General features: G+C 44.0%; 1 protein-coding gene across 10 annotated transcripts in view; it reads left to right on the top strand.

Annotated features, from left to right (window-relative positions):
* The window catches only part of SNCAIP (synuclein alpha interacting protein), a 159,385-nt gene that overhangs the window by 72,048 nt on the left and 60,433 nt on the right, over positions 1–26,904 (top strand). For 9 of the 10 annotated variants that reach the window (XM_011281801.4, XM_023254634.2, XM_045058171.1 and 6 more), the window contains 2 exons: positions 10,686–10,789; positions 24,353–24,425. In XM_011281801.4, coding sequence (XP_011280103.1) covers positions 10,733–10,789; positions 24,353–24,425 — 130 coding nt within the window. In that variant the 5' untranslated portion in view covers positions 10,686–10,732. Of the gene's footprint in view, positions 1–5,576; positions 5,712–10,685; positions 10,790–24,352; positions 24,426–26,904 lie in introns of those variants that run through there. The other variant, XM_045058154.1, reaches the window with a different exon arrangement.

Below are 26,904 nucleotides of genomic sequence, written 5' to 3' on the forward strand. Positions count from 1 at the left end.
GGCTTAAGACCTCATAGTTTTCTGGGTGGTCTTCATGGGAAATGCTTACTGGAGTCCACCGAGGCGGTTTAATCAGAAGGGCACTCGGCATGGATCCTGTATAATGAAGTTAACATCTGTGGAGGTGGGGGAGTGGGGAAGAGGTCACCATCTTTTAATTAAGTGCAGATGTAGCCAGGGCTGGGATGAGCCATTGATCTTAGGTAGCAGTTCTCAAATGTGGTTCTGGGACCAGCAGAAGCAGCGTCGCCCAGGAACTTGTTAGAAATGTAAATTCCCAGGCCTCCCACCCAGGCCTTTTGAATCAGAAACTCTTGGGGCTGGATCCAGAAACCTGCTTTAATAAGCCTTCTAGATCATTCTCATGTGGGCTGAACTTTGAGAACACTGGTCTTGCTTGGTAGTTTAATCTTTACAAACACTGAAAGGTAGGAGAAGGAAGCCAAGATAACAGGCCTGATGTAGTCCGTAATGCTCTCTGTGCATAGTGCTGTTGCGTCTACTCCTGTCTAAAAGGGAATCGAGATTGTCATCTGTGTTCCATACATTCTCGATAATAATTGCCAAGCAAATCCACTCTAGAAATCAAACAATCTTTGCAAAATCAAGAGTAAAGCATGACCACTTCAGGTGCGCCAGAAATTTTGGAACTTGGAATTGTATAGTTTCCTGTACATAACTGAGTAGGGGATCCAGTTCCAAAATTATTCCATAGTTCCTTTCCAGAAGCCGGTGCAAGACACGACTGGCTACAGTCCAGGCTCTATCTCCCAGTGCTAGAAATGTTTCCTTTTTCTTCCCAGATATTTTCTTTTTGTTTGGGCCTTATTAGGTCATAGTTTTGTCCTTGTAGAATTGATAAGTTTTCATCTACCACAAAGAGTAAATCATATTCTCAGTGAATGAATAACATTCCAATTCCCTTTTAAAAACTATTTTTCTCTTTAACTCTCTCTCAACCTCCATAAGTCATTCACATTCCTTGTGGGATCAGGGTGGCAGATGAGACAGGACTGTCATGGAAGGACCCTGGAGAGGGGTCGGAGATGGTCAGGACTGTCCTGAGATCCTGGTTTGATTTCAGGGGGGTTCCCACTGCCGTATCAGCCCACACAGAATCTTCGTGTTAGGAGATCTTCTGTTCCTCTTTCCAAATGCAGGATTCCCATCTTTGGCTCCTGGAGGATCCTTCCCAACTTCTAGATGAACAGTTTCTTGCTGGTGTGGTTATGATCTCAAAAAGCAGCCCATTCCACTTAAGCCCATTGCAGTCGCCATTGGTAAGAAGTCTTCTGAAATGGGTGTTTCTGAAACTTCCTCTAAGATCTGCCCCTGGAGTCAAATTTTCCTTTTACATGGTGGCTCTTTATAAAATTATGAGAGGGAGAAGATATTCTCTTCTCCAGCTTAGATATTTCCTTAGCGTTGCCACATGAGACTGAGTTTTCCGACCACCGGCTGTCTTGACCTCCTTATTCTGTCTCAGGACATAACAGCTTGCCTCTGGCCTTCTTAAAAGTGGCATGTAGAACCGAATATGTTGTCACTTTCTTGTGTTTATGTGTGTGTTACTATTTTTTCTATTATACATTATTTTGTCTTGGGCCGCTACTATAAGCATAGATTTCTCTCCTTCCTCTTTCCAGAAAGAATATCAAATATTAAATTTATTTTTATAATATTTATGTACTTTGAGAGATAGAGAGTAGGGGAGGGGCAGAAAGAGAGGGAAAGAGAATCTGAAGCAGGCTCCGTGCTGTCAGTGCAGAGCCTGATGCGGGGCTCGATCTCACAAACCATGAGATCATGACCGGAGCTGAAACCAAGAGTCAGAAGTTCAACCAACTAAGCCACCCAGGTGCCCCATCAAATATTAAATTTATGTTAAATCTCTCTCTCTCTCTGTCACACACGCATGCGCGCGCGCGCACACACACACACACACACACACACACACACACACACAGATTTAAAAGTGCCTCTAGGCTTAAAAACTAAGGTCTTATCAAGCTCTTAGGTTCTAGTGTAAGTTCATTGTCAGCCTTTAGATTTTAGAAATAATGAAATGATCCCCCAAATTATTTGCAAGAATTTTGAACTAATAAGCTAATGCTCAAAACTACAAAAAGACCAATCTTTATGAAGATTTGTCAGAGCAGCCCTGACCTCTGGAGTTTCTCCAGAGTGAGATTCTCCAATATCTTACCTAGCCTTTTGAATAAGACAAAAGGAAGGATCATCATAATCATTTCCTTTGAAGACGAAGTCGAAGTATTAAACCGACTAGCTATGCAATATAATGTTTTATGGACCAGTTCCGGGATCTCTTTGGGTAAGGGGTGGTAGGTGGAAAAAGATCTGTACCCTTTTCTCTCATGATGATGATCATGCCTGCTGTTTTTTCTATTTAGACTCTGCTGGAGAGGAGAAAGGGCAATTTGTTTGGCATTGCAGTTTGTGAGCACCCAAAGTGATACAATTAAGGGCTAAGGATGTGTGGGGAACTCTGACCTAGTTGGTTCAAAGACATGCCCATGTTTCAGAGCAAGCCGGAGGGCAAACTAGAAGAGTCCCAGAATTAGTAGGAAATAGCTTGTCTGAGCTGGCTTTCTCCTACTTAATACTACTTAATTTTGGCCAAACTATTCTTGTGTTTTCCCATCTGTAAAATGGAAAGGATATGGTTGCACACCATGATACATACCCTCTGCCTCCTCACAGAGTTGTAATAAATAAAGTCAGATGTAAAAAAAAATTAAAAGTGACTTGAAAACATCAAATGTCTGGGGCAGCTGGGTGGCTCAGTCAGTTGAGCGTCCAACTTCGGTTCAGGTCGTGATCTCAAGGTTGACAAGTTAGAGCCCCATGTCGGGCTCTGTGCTGACAGCTCAGACTGGAGCCTGCTTCGGCTTCTGTGTCTCCCTCCTTCACTCTGCCCCTCTCCCACTCACGCTCTGTCTCTGTCTCAAAAATAAACATTAAAAAAAAAAAAGAAACCATCAAATGTCTGATACAGGCACAGTTTAACACTGCAGTTTTGGCAAACTGGGAAAAGGGAGAAAAGCCAATTGAACATCAACAGCCCCGGCTGTGTGTCTATGAGGCAGTTATAGAACCTCTCTGAGCCTCGATTTCCTTATCTCCACAAAAGAAATTCTAAAGATATTTGTCTTTCAGAGCCTTTATGAAACATAAGTGGGAAAGTAGATGTAGAAGCACCCAGGCCCTGGGTGTAAAGTTTGTTCCAGACCGAGCACCAGACCTAGACCCCAGTGCAAAGTTTTGCTTCACTACTGTTCCTGTGGGCAAACAGGAAGTATCAGCAGCCCTCCCCTAGGAGCTAGAGCAGCGAGGGTCAGTTTGTTATGGTGAAGTCTCTTGCTTGATGGCAAACATTCACTTGTATTTTCTCCAAGCATGCCAGAAAATGTAATACTCTAAGAAAATGTGCTGTGTTTACACTCCAGCTTTGGAAATAATCCCCTGACCACCCCAGCTTGCCCCTCTGCCCTCCACCCTTCAAGACCCCTTTTTTTTTGGAGCACAACAGCAGTAGGTGTTCAGTTGGTGTTCTCCATCTTTCTGGAAATTCTGCTCAAGAACTCTCCACCTTTGCCCACGCTGTAATCACTGCCTGGGACACCTACCCCCCCCGCCCCACCGCAGCCCTACAGCTCCCCTCACCATTCATACCCTCGTTCCTCAGTGTACAGCTTAGACCTTACCCATCCCAGTCAGACTGCCTCATCTCCAGGGTCTAGGTTGGCTGTCTCAGGATTCCTGTGTATTTATTTCTCTCAGCAAGGACTACATTTTATTGTCATGACTTGTTTGCTCCTCTGTGTCACCTTGGACTGCGTGCCCTGTACGGGTGTGGAGAACAGTGTATTATTGCCCAGAATTTACCTACAGGGATAGTTCATAAATGAAGAAGTGGATGAAATCTCCAGAGCTCATGCTTTCTGCCTTAACCCCTCGTGTATACTTCTTGGCTCTCCTTCAGTTGCCTCTTTCCAGTAGAAATTTCTTGCCTCTATCATTTTTCTCCTTCAAGACTGGGCATTTAGCGACTGCCATGCTTCTGGCCACTGTTGAATCAAAGAGTCAAAGAAACTGAATCCAACATTTGGAATGAGTTGCTTCCTTGCCAACCAAGCTACTGAGCCAAGTGGGGACGACATTTCATATATTTCACTTTTTTCCACCCATGCCTTCCAGTACTTAGTGTATGATTTGGGAGGTGGGGGGGGGGCGGGGGGAGCTCTTGTTATAATAAAGGAAGTAAGTCCAGTATCGAATGTGCAAGCTTTCAAACTGAAAATGTATCCCCGTACAGATTTGGCTCTGTGTGTGTGTGTGCGTGTGTGTGTGCGCGCCCGCACGCGTGTGTGTAGGGATGTAGGCTGCTATGTTTTCCCAAGTACTGGTGAGTTAAAGAGCAAAGAAAGCAGCTGTAATGCAAATCGAGTGAGGTTACCTCATCCCCGACAAAGCACTCTGCTCATTTATTTTGACAAGCCCAACTTGGGTTTAATTACCAAGCCTTGTAGCAAACTGGTAAACGGAGCAGTAGTGACTTTGGCAGAAAAGGAGAGATCTGTGTAACGTGAGCCTCCAGAATGAGTCCATGCTGACTCCTTGTAAAATGGAGTGAGGCAATTCATTTTAAGAAGAATTTCGGTAGAGCAGTTTAGGTAACGTGTGACTGTAGTCACAAATCCGTGGGTCTTTTATGAGCCAGGCACACCGGAATGTGTCCATTAAGTCAGGGTAATTTCTCACAGAAATTCTGTTGGCCCTTCCAAGCTTTTTCCACTGATGATGCCATCATCCAACAGACTTTTGGAAGCCTTCATTTTGAATTACTTTTAGAGCCTGTTTTCAAGTCACAACCAAAAAGTTAAAAATATCACCTGAAGACCAGCACAGCACTAGAGTGAGGGAAGGCTTTTTTTTTTTTTAATAAATTGCTTGCCTTTTATTATCCAGTTGGTCTTAGTTACTTTGAGCTCCTGCCCCAGATTGAGCCTTCCCTCGAAAGAAACAGTTGGACCATCCCTGAGGTCCCCTATGAGAGGGTGACATGGTGTTGATAGACCCATTAGGGCCATGAGCCCCTCTGTACACTTTAATAGGCACTTGGAGGGACTTCTGTTCCTGGCAGATTATCAAAACGCCATGAGAATAGAAAAACTCCTTCCAGACATGGTGAACAGTTGGTGCTCAGGATGTTGTTCTTTATCTCCTCTAGCTGAGCAGCCACTCAGAGTTTGGGTGAAGTTTCTCCCACTACTTTTGGGGAAGTAGTAAAAGAAGGGGGAAATGTGTCACCATCATCAAAAGAAGGGGGAAATGTGTCACCAACAGGTTCTGCACAGCCTCCAGGTCCCAGCCACCTAGGCCCGTGTCTCCACATTCTACTATTTCACTTCTTTTTTCCCTCCTGTAAATTTTCCTACGGAAGTTGGTAGCACTCAACCATTAGAACCTGTTTCCTTTACCTTTCTCTGCTCTGTCACTCACTGACTACCTTCCATCTTCCATCTTTCCCCAGACCTTAAAAAAAACTAAGCACAGAGCCTACCTGCCTCAGTGAGTAACAAACTGAAAGTTGCTGGCACTGATAAAGAGAAATGGAAAGCCCGGCTGAGACTGACAGGGAATGATTTCAGCCAGTCAACAGTACCCAAGGCGGACAGATCTTGTAAGAGGTGTGTTGGGGCGCTGCTCAGTCGGTTAAGCGTCCAACTCAGGTCATGATCTCACAGTCTCATGAGTTCAAGTCCCACCTCGGGCTCTGTGCTGACAGCGCAGAGCCTGCTTGGGATTCTCTCTCTCCCTCCCCCTCCCCCACTCACATTATCTGTCTCTCTCAAAATAAAGAAATAAACATAAAAAAAAATATTAGGTGTGTGGGGTGAAGGGGGACAGCATTACAAAAGAAAGCCCTTAGGACCTCAGAGAATCTGGGACAGGTGACTGCCGCTTGGAGGGTGAGGGCTGATGGGGAGGGGGAACGGAACAAATTTATAAATGACCGGGTTTCCAGATCTCAGAGGGGCCCAAGGCCAACTATGATGCATAGCAATAAAAATTTCATGTAAAGGATTTTAAGCTCGACTGCCCTTTCTGGGGAGGCTGAAAAATATTTTTCACCTAAGTGCAAACCCACTCTGTTCGGCCCTGCATAAGGTTAGCTCTCTTGCATCCAAGCTGCTAGCCTGGCCAGATGGAGGGTGGCCTTGGTTGTGTGTGTGTGTGTGTGTGTGTGTGTGTGTGTGTATGTGCTTGCACTTGACACAGCTGGCACCCTTGCCTCTGGTCACAACAGTGAAGTGGCTCCCCGTAAATCTCACGTAAATCTCCAACACCGATTTCAACAAAGCAAGAACCCTTCCTTCCTCCGGGGTGAAGTGAAGGAAACACAGTCCCCACCTTGCAACATTTTATGACCTTGGTGGAGGCTTTCTTTCTCTAGACCTTAGAGCAAATGGAGGCTCCACAAAAGTATGAATCGTAACAACCTGGTAATTTTTTTTTGTAAGAAATTGTTGCTGTTGTGGCATGAGAATTTAAAACAATCTCAGAATACAAATTTGATCTTGGAATACAAATGAAATAAACATGATTTGTCAGGAGGCACTAACAGAAAGGGGTGGATGGTCCTTATTGTTTCAAGCCGAATTCCTTCCAAGGATCACACACGCAGATGCCCCCAAGGCCAGGCAGGGCTCAGTGAGGAGAGCAGAAAAGGGGAGCTGGTGAACTGGGAGCACAAGCCTGTCTCTGAGGCAGCTCAGCTGTAGCCAGTTGTTGTCATGGGGAATATGGATCCGTGTTGGCCAGAACTTCAGATATTTTTAAAGCAAAGCCAGAAATCCAGAATTTTATGTGAAATCACCCAAGGTCTACAAATTGGCAACTAACTCGGTTTTTTTAAAAAACATTGCTAGGGCCAGACACATCACATCTGTGGGCCAGACTCCACGCACGGGGGCATCCTGTGTGTGTCCTCTGTAGCTGTGTATTCCCTTAGAGCATGTGGTCAGGAAAGGGGGCCCACTGCTTTCCACTGTGGGCTGGTGTGTGCGGTGGGACGGTGTCCCTAGAGCAGGATGAGAAAAGCGCCCGCAGCCCAGCTCCGTTTCCTTATCGTGTTGGAAGACTATCCGCAGCTGCTCTAAGCTGACCTCATCCCTTCCCATCTCATCCCGAATTCCTCGGAAGGGAGTGTCCAGCCATGCCAGGTGCCCCGTGGAAGGGCAGATGCAGAGGGCGGGGGCAATGTCATGATCCCTTGGGACAACTGTAGCCTCGCTGTCTACTGAAAAGGAGCAATGAATTTTGGGAACGTGGCCGGATCGGTGAACCATGGGCATTTCTGCACTTGTACAAACGAGGATGTAACACTTTCAAGGTGGCCCCTGGGAAGAGAGAAGCACTGAAACCAGACAAGAGGAACTGGGAGGTAGAGAAAATAAGGCATCTTAAGGAGATGACTGCATCTGGAAGCCCATTAGGAGTAGAGAAGGGTCCTGGATGCCTTGACCCCTTGATCTGAGTGTGGACCACCCAGCCCATTGAGATAATTATATGCAGCGGCTGAGGTCTTCCTCTCATGAGCTGGAACTCTTATAACTTGTGTTCTGGCCTACGGAATAGAGAATCTCACTGCTGGGACGCCTGGGTGGCTCAGTCAGTTAAGTGTCCAACTTCAGCTCAGGTCATGATCTCAAGATTTGTGAGTTCGAACCCAGAACTGGGGTCTCTGCTGTCAGCCCAGAGCCTGCATTGGATCCTTTGTCTCCCTCTCTCTCTCTCTCTCTCTCTGCTCCTCCCCCACTCTCTCTCTCTCTCAAAAATAAATAAACATTAAAAAGAAAAAAAGAATCTCACTACCATCTCCAAGTGTAGTGTAAAGATTGTCTGCTTTAACGTCATGCTTTATATCATCCACTGGCTGTGTCCCATTAGAATGGCTGCACTAGAGTAGATATTGCTCTTTATATCATCAGAACACCTCAAATAGGGGCTCACTGATTACTTGTTAATTTGCTTCGGTAAGACGTGTTCATACGCGTTTTATATGTGGTCTGTATTTCTAGGTACTTAGAGATCCACTCTATCCCTGGCTTTGATGCATGGTTTTCTGCTGCTTCTCCCCATGTATCCATGTTTCTGGTGATATGCTTTTGTCTGTGTGCTGTCCTCACCCCCACTATTATCATGTGTTCACCAAGACCATAGGATCAGAGTCTGTATGTCAACAATTCAACGTGGAGCACAGATGTAGGGAAAAGAAATTAGACTGGAAGAAAGTCTGTTAGCTGATGAGCTAGAATCCAGATAGCCTGGGTTGTCCCAGAATCCACCAGAATGGAAGAGAAAGTTATTTTGTGTAGTTTGCAAGTATGAGTGTGTATATTTTTCTCTGCACATCTTTGTGAGGATTGAAGTGATATATTTTTGTACCAAGCAATTTACTTAAGGACCTCTTTTAAGATTTCTTATAAACATTAAGATTTCTGGATATGTATATATCTATGTATCTATATATACATATATCTGGGATATATATATATAACAAATATTATATTACTAGATATAATATATAAATATATACTAGCAGTATGTATTAATAGTCATTATTTAATATCCATTATTTATTAGGATAATTAACATAATTATTGTGAAATTATTACAATTTTGTTAATAATATTAACATGTAATATGTAACCTTGATTTGCAATATTATATATGTATATAACAAATACAAATTAATTTTCTTTTCATTTTCATTTTAAACTTTAACGTGATTTCAGAAGAACTTTTAGGGGTACCTGGGTGGCTCAGTCGGTTAAGCATCTGACACTGGCTCAGATCATGATCTCGTGGTTCATGGGTTTGAGCCCCACATCAGGCTCTGTGCTGACAGCTCAGAGCCTGGAACCTGCTTTGAATTCTGTGTCTGCCTCTCTCTCTGCCCCTCCCCCACTCATGCTCTCTTTCTCTCTCTCTCTCTCTCTCTCTCTCTCTTTCAAAAATAAATAAACATTAAAAAAAATTCTCAATGGGTAATCTCATTTGAACATGGTAGTAACATCCTAATCCTTTCTTGGATCAGCTCTGTATCCATTATAATTAAAAATATGTGAAAGGTGCATGAGTGGCTCAGTTGGTTAAGCATTCAATTCTGATTTCAGTCAGGGCAAGATACCAAAGTTCATGGGTTCAAGCCCCGCATCGGGCTCGGCCCTGACAGCACAGAACCTGCTTGGAATCCCCTCTCTCTGCCCCTGCACCTCTCATTCTTTCTCTCTCACACACACAAAATAAATAATAAATAAGAGAATACATAAAACTTATAAATAAGCTTAAATGTATGTGTAAAAATGGTATATGCATGCGGGAAGAAGAGGAAATACTGAGAATTAAATCAGCTGATGGTTCTGAGTTATGGATAGCAAGTGATTCCCTCCCCCCATTTATTGTAATTAAACCATTTGTGTAACTTAAAAACAAACAAACAAACAAAAAAAAAACAACAAGAATGCCTCAAAATGAGAAAGCAATGCCCCCAGAGTAAGAGTTCCCTTTTCAAAAACAGGCATTTTTACACTCTCAGTCTTACACTTATGAAACCCATTTTTATCAGCCTGGATTTATTTCCACTTTCCAATAATGTATTCCTTAGTGGTCTTATTTCTTGGTCTCATCAAGATACCCCTTGATTAGAAAACCGAACGAGGGAAAAACTAAATTATTTCTGATGCTCCAGTCTGCGTACCTAAGATAGTTTCTGTAATACCAAAGACAAGTTCCTGGAAATGCAGTCTTTTTCCATCTCCAAGGCGGCTGTGCGGGAGATGCTGTGCACTAAGGCACCGCCAGGAGATCTATATTTCTGTTCTTGACATCTGTAGGTGCCACTGCCACCGCCAATGGTGATGATGATAAGTGATGGGAAAATGAACTGGGAGGTGATGTATCTTCCTTGACAGATTTAAAGGATTGCCGCGGGCAGCCCCGAGGCAAGTGCTGACTGAGGACATTCTGGCGCCTGCGTGGGTCACCGTGGCACAGTCAGGCAAAGCTGTGAAGAGCTGGGAGCAGTGCGCAGACTCTGTGCTTTTGATCTCTGCCTGGATCCTTTTTGTGCATTGGGGGTGCGGGGGTGGGGGAACTGGACGCTGTACTATAGAGTCTGAAGCATCCGTTGCTGTGGGTTAGTTGGTCTCCGTCGTGTACTTGGGTCATTCCTGTGGGGAGCCGGTGTTGACGGCGCCGTGTGCAGCTTCCAAGGCTATGCCCGCAGTAAACAGGGGAATAGGGTGAATACCCTAAGATTTTGAGGCTTTCACCCAGGGTGCGGTAAGTGCTGGTTGTGGGCTGGGTGCCTCCTAATATTGGTCAGCGGGGAAGTGTCTGACCTGAGCTATGGCTCTAGCAAACCCAGGCAGATACAGACCTAGGTGAAACAAAGGACCCTGGCTGCTCCCTGGGGAGCCTGGGGTGCTGTGCTTCCTGCTTCTGGAAAGCCAGGCCTGGGGTAATATCCAAAGAGAGGAAAGGAGCTAGCGCCCAGTTACCCTACTCATTTTGCTGGTTTAAACAGACCTAGGATTTTTGGTTGTAAAACAGCTAGTAACCCTTTGGCTTTTCTTTTTTGCTTCTATCTTTTCCAGAGCTTTTATAAACATTTGACTTTACTCAAAATGTGCAAAGAAGAATAATGGAAGCCCCTGAATACCTGGATTTGGATGAAATTGACTTCAGTGATGACATATCTGTAAGTCATACTTCTTGCAAACAATGCTTCAGGAGGTTCTGCCTTTACCTGTAATCTGCGGATCCTGAACTCTTCCAATCGCGTTTAGCAGTTGATGGCAGATGGAATGTGGCTTTGGGGTCCCCTGGACCAAGAAGTGAATCTCACTTAATTGTGTGTATGGCATGGTGTGTGTGGGGGCGGGGTGGGAAAGGCATATGACCTCATTGAGCTCCCCCCTTCCTAATTGTTGTCGAAATTATTCACCGAGAAAATTTATAAAATGCCTGCAGAGAGCACATGATCAACCCTATCAGTGATAATTCCCTTTATAGGACTGGCTTTACCGCAGCCAGCTTTCTCTGGAGCTCACAAGGACACGACGGCCAAGCTGTTCACTGATGAACAAACAGTAAGAGGAATCCTTCCAGGCACTGTAGGTGTCAAAGCACAGGTTGGATGCTATCGGGGAATACTGAGAGTCATGTGTTGATGAGGACTGGGCCAGCTCCTCTCTGAGGCCCTGTTTAATCCTGTGAAGCTCTGAGCTGATGAACTTCTTCATTGTCAGGAGCCACCACCTTCTTGCTGCCTCCAGCCTATCTCACCGTGGCTCTGAGGGGTCCTCTGTACTCACCCTGCCTAGAAGTGACTGTGACTTGTCTCAGGCCACACGGTCATTTCTGCCTCCGAGACCAGCCAGCAGCCTTGTTGGCTGCTCACAACCCCAGATAAACCGGCTCTCAGAATATGTGATGAGAAGGTTGCTCTTTCTAAACTAGCCATATAACTTTTCTTCCCAGGACCTCCGTGGTCACAATTGCTGACCCTACTTTTCATCACTGTCTCAGGGCATGGAGCTTTGGGTCACCACTAGAAATGGTGTCAAAAAAGATAAGCTTCTTTTCACACACCTCTGGCAAAGTTATTTCTCTACTCCGCTATTCGCTATTCACTTTGAAGTAAAACTTGCATACTGTATGCAAGGATTGGATTCCTCGGGTGAGTTTGATGAATGATCTTCTTTATACAACCTTGGATGATTCTTGGTGTGCCAGGGAAATGTGAATGCTGCCTCTCCCTATTTTAGCTTCCAGACAATCTTTATTAATCCTCATTGAGACCAATGCAAAGTGAGTTTCTTCCTTCCCACCTTATCTTTCTGTCTCTTTCTCTCTTTTTTAAGTTACTATACTTAAAAGTGTTCAGAACATGGTTCTGTTATAGCATTGACCTTGAAGTATTTTTTTAAGTGTATTTATTTTGAGAGAGAGAGAGAGAGAGAGAGAGAGCGCAAGAGTGGGGAGAGGGCCAGAGAGGGAGAGGGAGAATCCCAAGCAGGCTCCAAGTTCAACACAGAGCCCAACTTGGGGCTCGAGCTCATGAGCACGAGCTCACAACCAGAGCTGAAATCAGGAGTTCAGCAGTCAACCAACTGAGCCACCCAGGCACCCCTCACCTCGAGGTATTTTGAGCCTAGCGGGGAGAAGCAAAGGAAGTAAAGAATAATGTGGGGAGATGTAGGGAGTGTGGAAGCTGTCTTAGAAAGAAAAACATACATTATGATTAGGAGTTCAGAGTAGCTCTCTTAGCTTTGATAATGAAGCATCATTTAAGGAGCTTGGGGTTTGGAAGGCCCCTGTTGGGCTCCAGCCTTGTCCTGACCTGTGCTGACTGGAGAGCAGTAACTTTGCCTCTCCTAGATACCCACCAACTTTTACTGCTGTGTTGAGGATTGAGTGAAATAATAATATATGTGGAGCACGCAGCTTGGCACACTGTTAAGTTGCCCTTAAAAATGGTAGCTTTTGCTATCATTTCAGTGAATAATAACAGTAATATTTATATGGCCAATGGTGAAGAAAGAACTCAAGGGAAAAAACCAGGCATCATGTCAGGACTTTTTTTTTTTTTTTTTTAAATACAATAGAGCATTTGTACTTATAGAAGAATCATCTGGCAGCAGCCTATAATTTTGATGAATTAGGGATCTCCACTTGAAAGATAATAAACCACGTTAAGCAATAGCCCACGCTGTTTAGCAAATCGGGATACGGGATTATGTAATAGTCGAGCTCCTACAACTTGACCACTCTGAAACATAAATAAAGATTATCCATCTGTAATTGTGTAACTGCACTCAAACCTTCCCCCACCCCTTTAAAGATGTTCTATTGTTTGGATCTTTAACCTGCATTTAAACTTAAATCAGAGGGGGGAAAAGAATGATACTGCGTGGAATGGTTGAAACAATCACGGCTAACATTTGCCGAACACTCACTCTGGGAGAGGCGTTATCTTGCTTAATCCTCACAACAATCCAGTGAGGCAGGAACTTGTCATGATTTTCATTTTACAGACGAGGACTCTGAAGCATGGAGATGTTACCTAACTTATCCAGGGCCACCCTGCTAGTGGGGAGCCATCTGTCTCTGGGATACCTGCTTCAGGCTACAACACCTGACTGCCTCTCTAAATCTATTACAGTGGTCCTCATCAGGGTTGATTTTACCCACCCCCCAGGGGACCATTTGGCAATGCCTGGAGACATTTTTGGTTGTCATGGCTGGGGAGGTGTCCCCCCTGGCATCTAGTGGATAGAGATCAAGGATGCTTCTGAACAACATAAAGTGCACAGGGATCCCTACAGCATCCCTTACAGCAAAGAGTTACCCGGCCTAAAATGTTGGTAGTACTGAGGGCAAGCAATCCTGGTTTTTCTTAAACCACACGAAATTAAAAGAAGCTCTACTTTGGCAACCTCTATAATATGGTAAGTTATTTTATAATACAGTAAAACCTCCCTTTGCAAGCATAATTCATTCTGGAAACATGCTTGTAATCCAAAGCACTCATCTATCAAAGTGAATTTTAAGAGCCATTGGTTCAGCTGTGATCCCGTGACATCCGGCATTGTGTACAACTCGTACTGCGAGAGATCGCTCATTTATCAAGTTAAAATTTATTAGAGATGTTTGCTTCTCTTGCAGAACGCTCGCAGGACAGGTTACTCGCAATCCAGGGTTTTACCATAGTTCCATCCGATCCAGGTTCAAGCCCTTGCATGTGCCAGAATCGTTTTGTTCTTATATAATCACTTCTTGCAGAAAGCAGTGATGACCTCTTCAATATGGAGATGATTGTTCTCAGCCTCTTTAGGTAAACGAGGAGCAGTGAATGTTACAACCGCTTTAAGAGCTAAATGGAGACGATTCCGATGCTGACGTTTAACAAGATGTGTTCAACTCGCTAATTCACTGGCATAAAAAGAATATAGCCTCCCATAAACATGCCTTTGCTTTTAGGATTCCATAAGCTCCATCTCTGATGGCGCTTACACCTGTTTCCTGATAAAGTGGCAGGAGTGGGGAAGAAAATGCTCAATACGTTTAAAAAAGATGCCCAAGTTCACAAGTGTTTTTCTGATTCTCTAGCCGTAGCCCTATTACATCGTCTGAGCTTTCTGTTTCCTGATTTTTCCCCTCTGGTCATGAGCCTGGTTCTTGTTTTAATTAAAACACAAGCTCTATATTGGTTCAAAAAAAGCAACTAGAACTTTTTTGCCTTTACCTAATGAGACAAAACCCAGAAGGCAATCAAATTATTTTGAAGTTACCCAGACTCAAAAATAACATTCATCCTTTCCAAAATGCAGGGTTTAAACTAACTACAGGCTCGTCTCCCTGCCATGTCCAAGGAGAGAGCATTGCACATTCCCTGCAGGTCTGTGAAGGAGATGATAGGGCTTTTCTGTCTCTGCAAAAGGGTTTGCAGATTTCTTTCTTTATTCCTGCAGAAGCCAGATGCTTCTCCTGAAGAAGAAAAATGCACTGGGATATTATTTTACCACAGACTTCTTAGTAGCCACGGTGTATTTATTTTATTAAGAAAGGCCAATTTGCAGGGCACCTGGGCCGCTCAGCCGGTTAAGTGTCCGACTTCAGCTCAGGTCACCATCTCAAAGTTCATGAGTTCGAGCCCCACATCGGGCTCTGTGCTGACAGCTCAGAGCCTGGAGCCTACTTCGGATTCGGTGTGTCCCTCTTTCTCTGCCCCTCCCCTGCTCATACTGTGTGTGTGTGTGTGTCTCTCTCAAAAATAAATAAACATTAAATAATTAAGAAAAAAAAAGAAAGGCCAATTTGCTATTCTTCCAGATAGTATATTATACACAGAACAAAACAAAGCAGAGGCCGAACTGTAGATCTCGTGAGGAGCATCCCTCCCAGCCCTGAGACACGGGCTCTGCCATGTACCACGCTCCACTCTGTGAGTCAGGGGTCTTGTTAAAGACTCCTATCAACTCTGCGGGGCAGGCCCTGTTTCAATACCCAGTCTGGCACATGAAAAAAAAAAATGACCCTTCGAGAAGGTGTATGACTTTCACAACGTTATGGATAAGTAAGTGGCAGGGTCAGGATTTAAATACAGAACTATGTGACCACGTTACTCTTCCCCTTCTGAGCGACCTGGTGGAGTAGAGACTCCGGACCAGTCCATAAAATGCCATCACTATCCTCCGTCGGTACTGATGCAGTTGCAAATAGCTGCTTGGAAGTAATGGGGTTGGTATATATTCCAAATAAAGTAAAACGAGTGAAAGAGAATGTAGGCAAACCTCTTAATTTTACTGCATGTCTGCTTTCCCATCTGTAACATGATAATTATCATCTCTACCTATTGCCCTGGAGAAAATACGAGATTTTATATATGTATGTGTGCAAATGCATGCCCACATATTTATATAATACACACATACCTATTTGCATACCTGTGTGTGCGTATGGACATACACATATACATGTAAATATACTCCCGCACATGCACACAGACAGAAGTGAGGACACACTCTGTTCCTCATCAGGAAGCTTTGCCACCTTTCTGTACCATTGTGACTACAACGGGTGAAGATGACATTTTTTTGACAGTCTAATTTTTGTGCAAGTCACATGAGAACATAATGAATAAATGCTGTTCCACCTCACTCTAACCTTTGACCCAAGCCCTTGAAGCCTAGACTAATAGCACAGAATGATATGGATTCATTTTTCTTTAGTGACAGAGCCACAGTGTGGTAGGAAAATAACTTCTTCTGGTAAACAAGTCTCCTCTTAGTGGATTCTCACATTTTTCCAACCTTGCACTAGAATGCCTGCCCCTGTCTGGTTTGTGTGCACCACTTTTTACTCAATGCAATCCACTGACACTTCCGAGATTTCATTACATTTCCACAAAGCCGTGTGCTGTGGTGGGAGGTCCCAAGAAAGGGCACATAGAGCTTATCAAGTGGACTCAAGCAGAGAGTTGATTGGATCAAGAATATAAGTTTTGCCTTGAGTTTAGGAGTGAAAAGGAGTGTAAAGCTAATCAAGGTAAAGAGAACCTGGCTTGCCCCTCCTCTCTAGCAAGAAATCTACCTGAGCGAGATCCTAATATACTTTCTTGCATGCTCCCCTACAAGGTTGCCAAGATTCTCACATGGCCTCTGGCCACCTCCGTCCCTTCTTCACTGTCCCGTCTATCAGCCCTGCCCTTCCTAGCAGTTGCCTGGTTGCCTGCTCTTATCTTCTTAGTGTGTCCCAGTATGATCGACTTTTATCGGGTGTTCACATGTTCTTTCTGCAAATGTCTTGTGTTCAAGTCTACATTACCTTTCATTCCTTCCTCCTGTGGTGCCCGTTATCAAAAACCTCATGCCTTGTTCTACTATCCTGCGTCGTCTGTGTTCTCTTGTTTCGGTAACACCTGCCAGGGAAGGAATTAGGAATAATCTAGTCCAGACAAGATGAACGATGTGTTCATGTCCCATAGGTAGTATAAGAGCCCAAGACCAGAACCTGGGGACCCAGACTCAACATCTTGAAATCCATACCCCTTCCTGAGAATGTGGAGAGTAGCCTTATAGATAGAATGATTTCCAAGAATGAACAACTGCCAGATTTTTTCTTTTGCTCTTCTCTTACTCTGCAGATAGCCCTAAAATGTCTTATCTTGCTTATCAGTTATAGCACATATTAGATTGGCAATGCAGATTATTCACACAAACTATTTACCACTTATGTACTAGATTTAGTGGTGATCTACTCAACAACATGCATTAAACAGTTACAGTGTTCCAAGAGCACGTCTAAGCTCGGGTGAATGACACAGACCGGATCTATGTTCTTAGAGTTTCCAGGACCCTTTAATAATAATTGAGCATATTATGAAATGTCCAGTTGAATCCATAGAAGGTCAGATTTAATGACCATATCAAACTCTGTTCTTGACGGCCTTTATGTTTTTGTGGTGATTGATAATTGGCTCACAATTGAAACTAGACCATCACTGAGGCTGAACAAGTATAATAGCCAGCCCTGTGTCCTACTGCAAGTTAAATTTCTTTTGTAATTTTTTTGTGACTTGGAATTTTTGCCTCAATAGTTGCCGTTGCTTTGGCTTCACTTCCACATGCTCATTTTGTATACTTGTTAATGTAAGTAATGGCTAGCATTTATTGAACACTTAGTATGTATCAGACACTCTTACCTATGTTTTACATTATTAAATTCATAGTCTTCACAGAATGCTCTTGATATAAGCACCGTTATTACCCTGCTTTACAGGCGAAGAAACTGGTAGGCAGAGGTTAAGTAATTAATATGAATTATCTGGAAAATGGTGAAGCCAGGATATAACGTGGACGGTCTGGCTGCAGAAACCATATATGTAACCCCTGTGTTGAAAATGACTGCTGCTGGGCTTGTTGGTTACCTGTGGTTGGCTCAGTTCATTGAGGTCCCTTCTCATCCATGATCACTTGTCCTCACAAAGGGGGACCACTCATTGCTGTGATATCTCACTACACTTGCCAATGTGGACCTTCATCTTTTGCCTAACTACACATATGAGCAATATAATGCTGTATGTGGTAAACTCTTAAAATGGGCAAAACAGTTACTGAGTTTTCCCAAATACCAGCTACAAAATATGTCTTAGCGTAAAATAATTTGATTATCTTTTTAAAATTTTTTTAATGTTTATTTGTTTTTGAGAGACAGAGAGAGACAGAGCGTGAGTGGGGGAGGGGCAGAGAGAGAAGGAGACGCAAAATCTGAAGCAGGCTCCAGGCTCCAAGCTGTCAGCACAGAGCCTGATGCAGGGCCAACCATGATCGGACACTTAACTGACTGAGCCAGCCAGGCACCCCAAGAATTTGATTATTATTAATGAAAAAAAACCCTCTCGATAGAATAAAAACAAGGAACAAGAACAAAAATCAAATGCGTTTGAAAAGAGGATCATTTGTAATAATTTTCTTTCACAAAGCCTAAATGGTAGAAGGAAATGTATTTAAAGCCGTCTGGGATGAATGTATGAAAACGTAGATCGCCAGTATTTGTACTATGTAGAGATGGTCGTTGAGACTGTGGGCGTCTGTATGGCCACCTGTGAAACATGGAACGTGGAAGGAATAACATTCCAAGAACGGAACTGTGTAGAAGTATGTCCCACATGGGACGAGGGAAAAGAGGCTTCTATGAAAGAGACTGGGAAATCATTTTCAGAAATACAGGAGGAATGCTAAGGGATCTTAAAAGGCAGAGAGGTATCTAATGAATTTAAAGAAGCAAGGGATAAATAGCAGGGATTGGGTCATGATAAAAAAGAGAATGGTTGGATTTTCCAGTCAAGACCCATTGGAGGCCATAGTAAGAGCAGGGCCTTTGGGGTAGTGAACAGAAGCCATGTTGTGGTGGCTAGAAGAGCAAATGTAAGAGATGAGGGAGGAGAGAAGAGAACCACAGCAATTCTTGAAAAAAAGATGGCAGTGAATACAAGAGCAAGAAAGGCCATGATTCACTGAGGAGGCAGCATGTCTTCAGGTGGCAGAGCTGCTTGTTTGTCAGAGGAGAGAGCTGACGTCGAGAGGGTGACTGACAAGATGGAGGGACGAGGGATGATGGCAGAGCCAGAGACCTGAAGGGATGGGAGGGGAAGAGACGTAAGCACAAGTGGAGGGCTAGTGGCGAAGGGGTGGACTGTTAATGCCACATCCTCTGTGGGGAAGGCATGAAGTCAGGACACACCTTCCTCAATTGGAAGGGCAGGCCACTGGAGAGGAGTTCCAGACTTCAGGAAAATACTACATTTCTGAAAACCTCGCTTCAGGGTGTGTCTGCTTTCACGGCCAGCTTTGCGTGCACACACGGTTGCTGTTTCACTGGGTGGGTATTGAGATGCCTGCCCGAATTTTGGAAAGCTTTGTGAGAAATCATGAATTTCAGGATGGTTGTTTGGATGACTGGCTTAATTGTTTCTTTTGGAAACTTAATGAGACCTTAACTGTTTAAAAGTCTCTAGCTTCAAAAGGTGTTTGGGATTTTAGTTCTTTTATTCTTTCCCTGTGGCTCATTACTGCTTGAGTAATGTCTGCATGTTCACCCAACTGGCTCCAGCTTTCAGGAGTAAGGGCCAAAGCCTTTCAGTCTTGAACAATATCTAGGATGGTCAGAGATCCTTATGGCTTGGTGTAGAAATCATGCACTGTTATGAATCCCATGCACGCTCAAACTGTTTTGCATGGCTGAGTGACAAAATTGACTGGCTCAGGCAGGGATGTGTAGGATTGTCTTGTGTCATATCAACTCGAGTTCGCAAAGGAATGTTTCAGTGTCGGCCCTTGGCCATGGACTCTCATAAAGGAGGAAAGACCAAAGAGAAGTTAAATAATGTGCTGGGACAGGCTGGGCTCTCCTTTCCAGTCCCAGCTCAACCCCGTCTTCTGTCTCTTAAATTCCCACATCTGGATCAACTGAGCTTCAAAGTCAGGAGGGCAATGAAGATGATGAGGGAAGGGCTGTGTGCACAGGTGGAAAACAGGTTAGGGAGAAGAGACAAAAACATTCAACATCGTTTCACGCCTTGTAAACTGACTTCACTTGTATTATCCACATATGATTATCTGTGTTCTATAAATAAAGAAAGCAAACCCCAGAGATATGAAATGACTAGTTTGTCCAGAACCTCAGTTAATAAATACCAGAACTTGGGGCACCTGGCGGGGTCAGTCAGTTAAGCATCTGACTTCAGCTCACGTCATGATCTCGCAGTTCATGAATTCAAGCGCCCCATGGGGCTCTAGCTCAGACCCCACTTTGTATCCTCTGTTTCCTCCTCTCTCTTCCACTCCCCTGCTTGTGTGCCCTTGCTCTCTGTCTCAAAAATAAACAAACATTTAAAAACTAAACAAATACCAGAACTGGGGCTTGAATCTGCATCTTCTGGGTCCAGATCCATTGTTCTTTATACAGAAGGCTAAGGCATCAGCCAGTACACATACTGTTAATCTATTAGAGGTGTGTTTTTTTCTTTTAAATATACCATAATTTCATGGCTAGACTTGTAATAATGAGGGGTTTTTTAGGAAGATGAGTGCTATATAACTATTAACTATTACTATTACTATTTTTATTATTGCCACTAAAATCATGATTACATAGGGGAATTCATTTATTCAAGTTCAGTAAGTACCCACTATCTTTGGTAAACACAATATTGTCCACACCCTCAGGAAGCAGAGAAAGTAGTGACATAAACATATAGGTGAAATATCATGGATGGATTCTGTAATGGAATTATGCTTAAATTATATATAAAGCAGTTGTTCCTAAATGTTAGCATGCATCAGAATCATCTAGTTGGCTTGTAAAAATACAGATTGCTGGGCTCTACCCTCAGAGTTTCTGGGATGGGGCCCAAGACTGTGAATTCCTAACAACTTCCTAGATGGTGTCTGTGCCCCCGGTCCAGACACCACACTTTGAAAGCTGGGATTACTTCCATCTGGGAGTGTGGGAGAAGATTCTATAGAGCGATTCCCAGGCCCATCTTGAAAAATTAAAAAAAGTTTGCCTAATGAACTGGGTGGAATAGCATTCCAGGTCGATGGAATGGCACGCCTAACAGTATAGACAGGTAGAACAGCAGATATGGCGTCCCTAAGAAATTTCATATTGCCACAATCAAAAACGAAGTGAACAATGGTAAGAGATAAGTCTGAGCTCATGGAAGGCTTCCTGTGCCATGCTGAGGCTTTGCCCGGTAGTCCGTGCAGAGCCACTGAAGGATGTGAAACAGAGAAGCACCTTAGTCAAATCTGCATTTTAGAAAGCCAGTTAATTGGAGTGCAAGTACGGAAGCATGGAAGAAATGCCCACTTACTACCTAAGTATGAAAGAACTCCTTTGAAACGCTGTAATATTCTGCCGGGGATCCATCAAATGTGTGTTTGTCTTGGTATTCCAGTCAAATAGTTAATAAGCCACTGTGTGCCACGTATATATGCAAGTCAGAGACACCATCCTTTCCCTCAGGCAATTGTGGGAGCCAACACTAACATCTAGGAAACAACAGAGCCCAAGGCAAGGCAGTATTTTACCAAGGGCAGTAAAGAGCAAGGTCATTTAGGGCTGAAGCAGTTAGCCAGGGTTTCGTGCAGAAAGCACAGCGCATGCTGGCCTTGCAGAAAGGCAGCTTTTCCCTGGCCAGAGGGAAGCTTTGCCAGCCAAGGTACAGAAGGTGGAACTAAACTTTGAATGCACACTGCATGCACCCTGAAGAAGTGGAGGCAACTGGTCAACCTGTAGAAGGGGCTTTTCTTGAGACCTGGAAAGGAAGTTTGAATCACTAAGGCTATTTCTACGGGACTAACCTCTGGAAGATTTTTAGAAAAAGAACAAGAGTGACATAAAACCAGGAAACAACCATCTGCAACCCCCGTCTCTCTAATCACCCAAGGATAAAAGGCATCAAGGGAACAGAATATAAAGGCTGGGGTTGGGAGCAAGAAACAGGGGAGACACTTTGGACTTTGGTTCTGATAGGGCCAAAATGACAGTAGTTGTTGCCCAGGGAGTTGGCCACTGTCCGGAGAATGAGGTGGCTTGGCTATCAGACAGCTCCTTCTAAAGGCCATCTGTCCTTTGTACTGGGATGAAGGGCTGGGGAGCCTTCCCTTTTAGCTCCCAGATGGTAGGACAATGCACTCATGTGAGAGAGACTTCCTGGGTCATTTGCTTATTCCCAAATGTGCAAATATGAAAATGTTTTCTCATGTTGGTTTTGTGAATTGTGTGTTTCTCTGGCCACTCTTCCCTTTGTGACCTGACCGTACAACATTCTCTTAAGCTTCATCTCCTATCCAGAGAGCAGCGTTTGTGCTTACTGAAACAAATACCCAAACTGATTCTGTTTCTTGTGTCTTTATAAAGGATAGTAGATTTGTTCACAGTGTAGATTGGAGTCTTCGCTGAATTTGACATTCCACATACCCTTACGGTTCCCCAAAACTTTGATTGTCCAGCCAACACATCATCCTTTTCTCAGATGGCTGTATTTGTAATTTTCGTCACCAGGCACAGCACATGACTTTTTCTTCAAGGTCATTATTCCCAAAGAATTGAGACGTATACCTTCACAGGAGTGACTTTCTGTACGCCAAGGGTGGAGAGACAGAGCTGCCGCGGGTTAACACAGGTTGAGGCGGTGCGTGGGGCTCCGCGAGGTTCATCCTCTGCCTGTTGCTCAGTCCCCACACCATCCGGGCAGCCTGTGCTGCTCGAACTTAAATGCCATTATGTTACAAGTTGCTGCACACTCAGGATCTTTGAGGTCACGTAGGAAGAGCTGGGGGTAGAGCCCATAATTCAGAGATTCTGATGTAGCCGACTTTGGGGTGAGAGGTGGCGGTCAGGATGCATGTGGCTGAAAATGCAGGAAGCCCCGCAGCCAGTTTAATCAAATACATATCATTAAGCCCCGTGAACAACCTTATTGAGTTTATCATTAACTCCATTTAAACACTAATCCATCTTTAGCTCCCTCTTTATAAAATTTGCCTTGGGAGAACAACAAAACAAGACAGAAGGAGCAAGGGTGAGACTTTGCCAAAGGGTGCTTTTGTGGGGCGCATGGCCGCGGAAACAAAAGGCCCCGTTTTAATTGAATTGTAAACTGTGTAATTATTTAACCTGTACCAGCTGGTCTCAAGAAGCTACCGGATTCCTTAGAGAGCTTGTACTTGGCCAGGAACATAAGGCACCTTATTAGGAACAAGAAAAATGCCTTCTGTACCTATGTTACCCCCATCCCCCAAAGAACATACTGTAAAAGGGGAAAAATGCTTGAAGTTCAGTTTTGGTTCAAGAGACAGCCCTCCCTCTTTCTCAGTATGTGAGTGGATTGACTAGTAGCACCTGTAGTCTCTGAGGACTGGCCAACATAAACAGGATGTTATTGCATCAGACAGGTAGGAGTAATTTCTCTAATTGGTCATTTGAGATTTCATTTTTCACTTGCAAGACCTGCAGATTTAATTTGTTTGTGACATGCGGTTGGCAAATTGACAATACATACAACTGCCCCCTCCCTCTGTCTTGCTGTCCTGCCATCGTGTGGAAAGCACTGGGGGGTCTCCATGTAGACCCTTGGCTTCATCTGTCAACATCAAGCTCACTAGAGTACCTTCTTATTGACAAATGTACCCTAATTACACATTCCTCACTTGTAATGCTAGAATAATCCTAATGAGTTTTCCGTGATCATTTTTCTTTCAGATTAATTAAAGGGTTTTTTTTTCTCATTCCCCCCCCAAATTCTGAGTGAAGTCCTTTATCACACATTCTCATTCCCATAAGAACAGTATTCCCAAAGGTACAGAGCCAAATATTTGTAGGTAGCTGGGTTTTATGAGTTAATGTATGATTGAAGATGGTCCTTTGATTAAAGAAATAGTTCATCCTATCTATTTTGTTTTAAAACATCCTTCTCTGAAGAAAGATTGATTGGCATCAGACAGAGCCCCCGTAAATCAGAGCTATTGATTTTCCATTTGTTTTAGCCCTTCTGGTTTTATGCCCCCTTATGTCGTAATTTGTTATCCTGATAGCTGGCCCCTGAGTCGGTGCCCAGTTGATCCCGGGGGCTGGTTTCTTTCAGTTCGGTCTAATCTATACATAAAACAGATTAGCTTCCAGACAGAGAACCAAGCTCCTCTTGCTCTTTATAACATCACCCCCTGTGTTTCCCACGGAGCTCACGGACGCCACACAGTAAAACCTCTGGCAAGTGGCGACATGAGGGATGTTGGTGTAGCCCAGAGAATATCAGCACAGGTGAGGCTCCTGGCTACCCTGGGCGCTGCAGGAAGCTGGGTGCTTCTCCCCTTGGCCCTTCACAGTCGGACTCAAAACGCATGTATTCCAGACACCTTCCGGAAATTCCTCAAGGCCAGAAAATTCTTCCATCTTCCACAAGTCGCAGAAGCAACAAGAGAGAGAATGTCTGCCGGATACACTTTGCATGTTAAAGCAGGGGTGCATAGCCCTTCTTGATGTACATCTGCTTAGATGTATACAGATAGAGCTTGGGTCACTGCCAGATCACTGAGGAGCCCGTTGAGGATAAAATTCGACTTTTCTGGATCTACATGTTGTACTCAAGTGTCACTTCTTGTGCTTTGCTTTCTCTGGCCTCTTGAATGAATGCAATGCTCTTGTTTTAAGTTGTTGTTTTATTCCCTTTCTCCTCCGGCTTCCCATCCAGTACTCGGTGACGTCGCTCAAGACCATCCCCGAACTGTGCCGAAGATGTGATGCACAAAGCGAAGACAGATCAGGTAGGTCCCTCTCCTCATCCCTCTCCTTCTCCTGACTCTGAGAGAGCGGAGGGCTCCAGGAAGATGCCTCTCCCTCCCACAACTTGCCGCTGCCTTCTGTCTTTCCTTTACAGCTTCTCCCTTCACCCCCCTACGCACACCCCCTCAACGAACAGATGTTAGGTCACCCTCCACAGGCTAACAGGACAGGGAGGCCCTAATGAGGACTCGGCTGTCTACAAATCAACGTAGGCCGTCATCTCGACAGCTCCAAACCACAGTATACGCGGCAATTTACTGAAAACCCGAGAAACCATTGGTGACAAAACATAATGATAGAGGCGCCAATGAAAAAATGTTGGATGCGTTTACTACCCATATGGCCAGGACCAGCTTGGGGGATGGTGTTTTGCCAGAATCTGAAACCCTATCAGGGATGCGACATGATAGGATCTGCAAGAAGGCATACTGTAACAGTTAAGATTAAAGCAAAGCTTTGGAGTTTAATAGTGTAAACTAAACAGAGAATTATGGCATACAGATGAAAACCAGCTGGTTGACCTTTTCTCCTTGCACACACCCCCACCCCTGACCAAAAAAAAAAAAAAAAAATACATTCAGAGTTGTTTTTCCCTCTGTAAATCAAATTAAGTTTCTCTCCTTTTCTCTCCATGATGGGTGAAAATGAAAAAAAAAAAAAAAAAAAAAAAGGATGTTGATGGAAATGATACAATGACGTTAAACTAAGAAAGGATGTTTATTATTTTTCGAAGTAATTGCCCTAAGGTACCACCATTGATCGTGCCAAGCTCACCTCCTCTGATAGTAGCTAGGATCCTGAGAACCATGGGGAATGGAAGGTTCCAGATAATCCTCAGATGATGTGTATCGGGTTTCCTAGAGGGCCCTTACCTGTATAGCTACTGGAATTCTAGGCCTTTCTAACTGAAGACTTGCCCAAAGCTAATCTACTTTTCTCCTGGACGGCTTGTTTACTTTGGAGACTTTGCTTAGAGGAGATGGGGCAAATAATTAGTCTTTCTAGGTTTGTTTATCTCTGTTTTTTGTGTGAGTGAAAGTAATACTTCAATGTTTGGGTCAGAAACGCAGAGGATAGTTCTACATTCGCATAAAAGTCTTCATTTACCTTCAGAGTTTTGGGTTTTTCTTTTTCTTTTTCTTTTTCCTTTTAATTTCAAACAATGTCAAGTTTCTGGCGGGTTCAACAAAGGCTCTAGCCATGAGGCTTTTAAAGATGTGCCTCCTTACAAGCCATTGCCAGGCTCCAAGGTTGGATTGCTGACTGTGGGCAGTGACTTGAGTCCAAGTTAGGGTTCAGTGACTTATCACCCATATGGCGTACAGCCTCAACCTATTGTCAACAAAATGAAGAAGAAACTTGTTCTGCCAATGTTACCAGGTGTTGTTAGGATTAGAGTTAGGTGAGGTATCTAAAGTTACTGTTTCTGTGCTAGCTACTGTTGTAAGCCCTTTCCTCACATTAGCTCTGTTAATCCTAAAGTCCCCATGGGTGGAGTACGTAGAATGCCAATGCTATAGGTGGGTAAACTGAGGCACAGCAGAGAAGTTAAATATCTTGCCTGCAGTCACGTAGCAGTTAAGTTGCAGAGCTGGGATTCAAACAGCAGCAAGTGTACCTCTCGAGTGGGTTCTTTTTCCATCACGTAGGCTTCCTCTCAAATAGCTTGACTTAGTGGCATTAATTTAATTTTAAGATATTATCCTTTCAAAACTTTCAAAATCAGCATTTTTGCCTCGTAGACTGTGGTGAACTGCTCTTCTCTGTTTAATAGCTATTCTTGCTTACTGAGGTAAGTGCATTAACCAAAGCCGTTAAAGATCATTTTTCCTGGGGCTGATTCACTCCACTTTCTCCAGGTCACGTGTCTTCCCACCTCTTGCACAATAGGTGATGTTGGATATTTCCGCTCTGGTTGAGAAGGAGGCCAGTTTCAAGTGTCAAAGCTTTTAGACTTCACCCAGGGCAAAGACCCAGTGCTCAAGGTCCTCAGCAGTAATTAGACCTGACAGGAAATGGACGTATATGGGCAAGACTCAGGCCTTTTACTAGCATCCCATGTAGGCCTCACTGGGAGGCTGCGAAACTACTTTCTACCAGAGCAAGAATGATCCTAGAGAAAGAACATATACAAAAATCCATCTATCTGTAGCATCACTGTAGATAATCTGTGAGCTCCTTTGAAAGGAATCTCAACATAGTAAAGAGTTTTCACAGCTAGTTTTTGAAAGCATTGAGGCATTCTCAGTTCCAAGGGTATCCAGATATGGAAGTACCACCTCCTTATACCCCTCCACTCTTGCTCATATCAACTACCCACGAGGATTTGGCACCAGGAGGCCTTGCACATGTCTACCTTTATGGTAATCTTTTCAAACAGACGGCAGTCGAAGGCACACTGGCCTCTGAAAAGAGTCCACCCCTTCTTTTGGATGGGGCAGCCTCTGGGGAGACTCTTCC

This window comes from Felis catus, chromosome A1 (genome assembly GCF_018350175.1).
Source record: "Felis catus isolate Fca126 chromosome A1, F.catus_Fca126_mat1.0, whole genome shotgun sequence".
Taxonomy (NCBI): Eukaryota; Metazoa; Chordata; class Mammalia; order Carnivora; family Felidae; genus Felis; species Felis catus.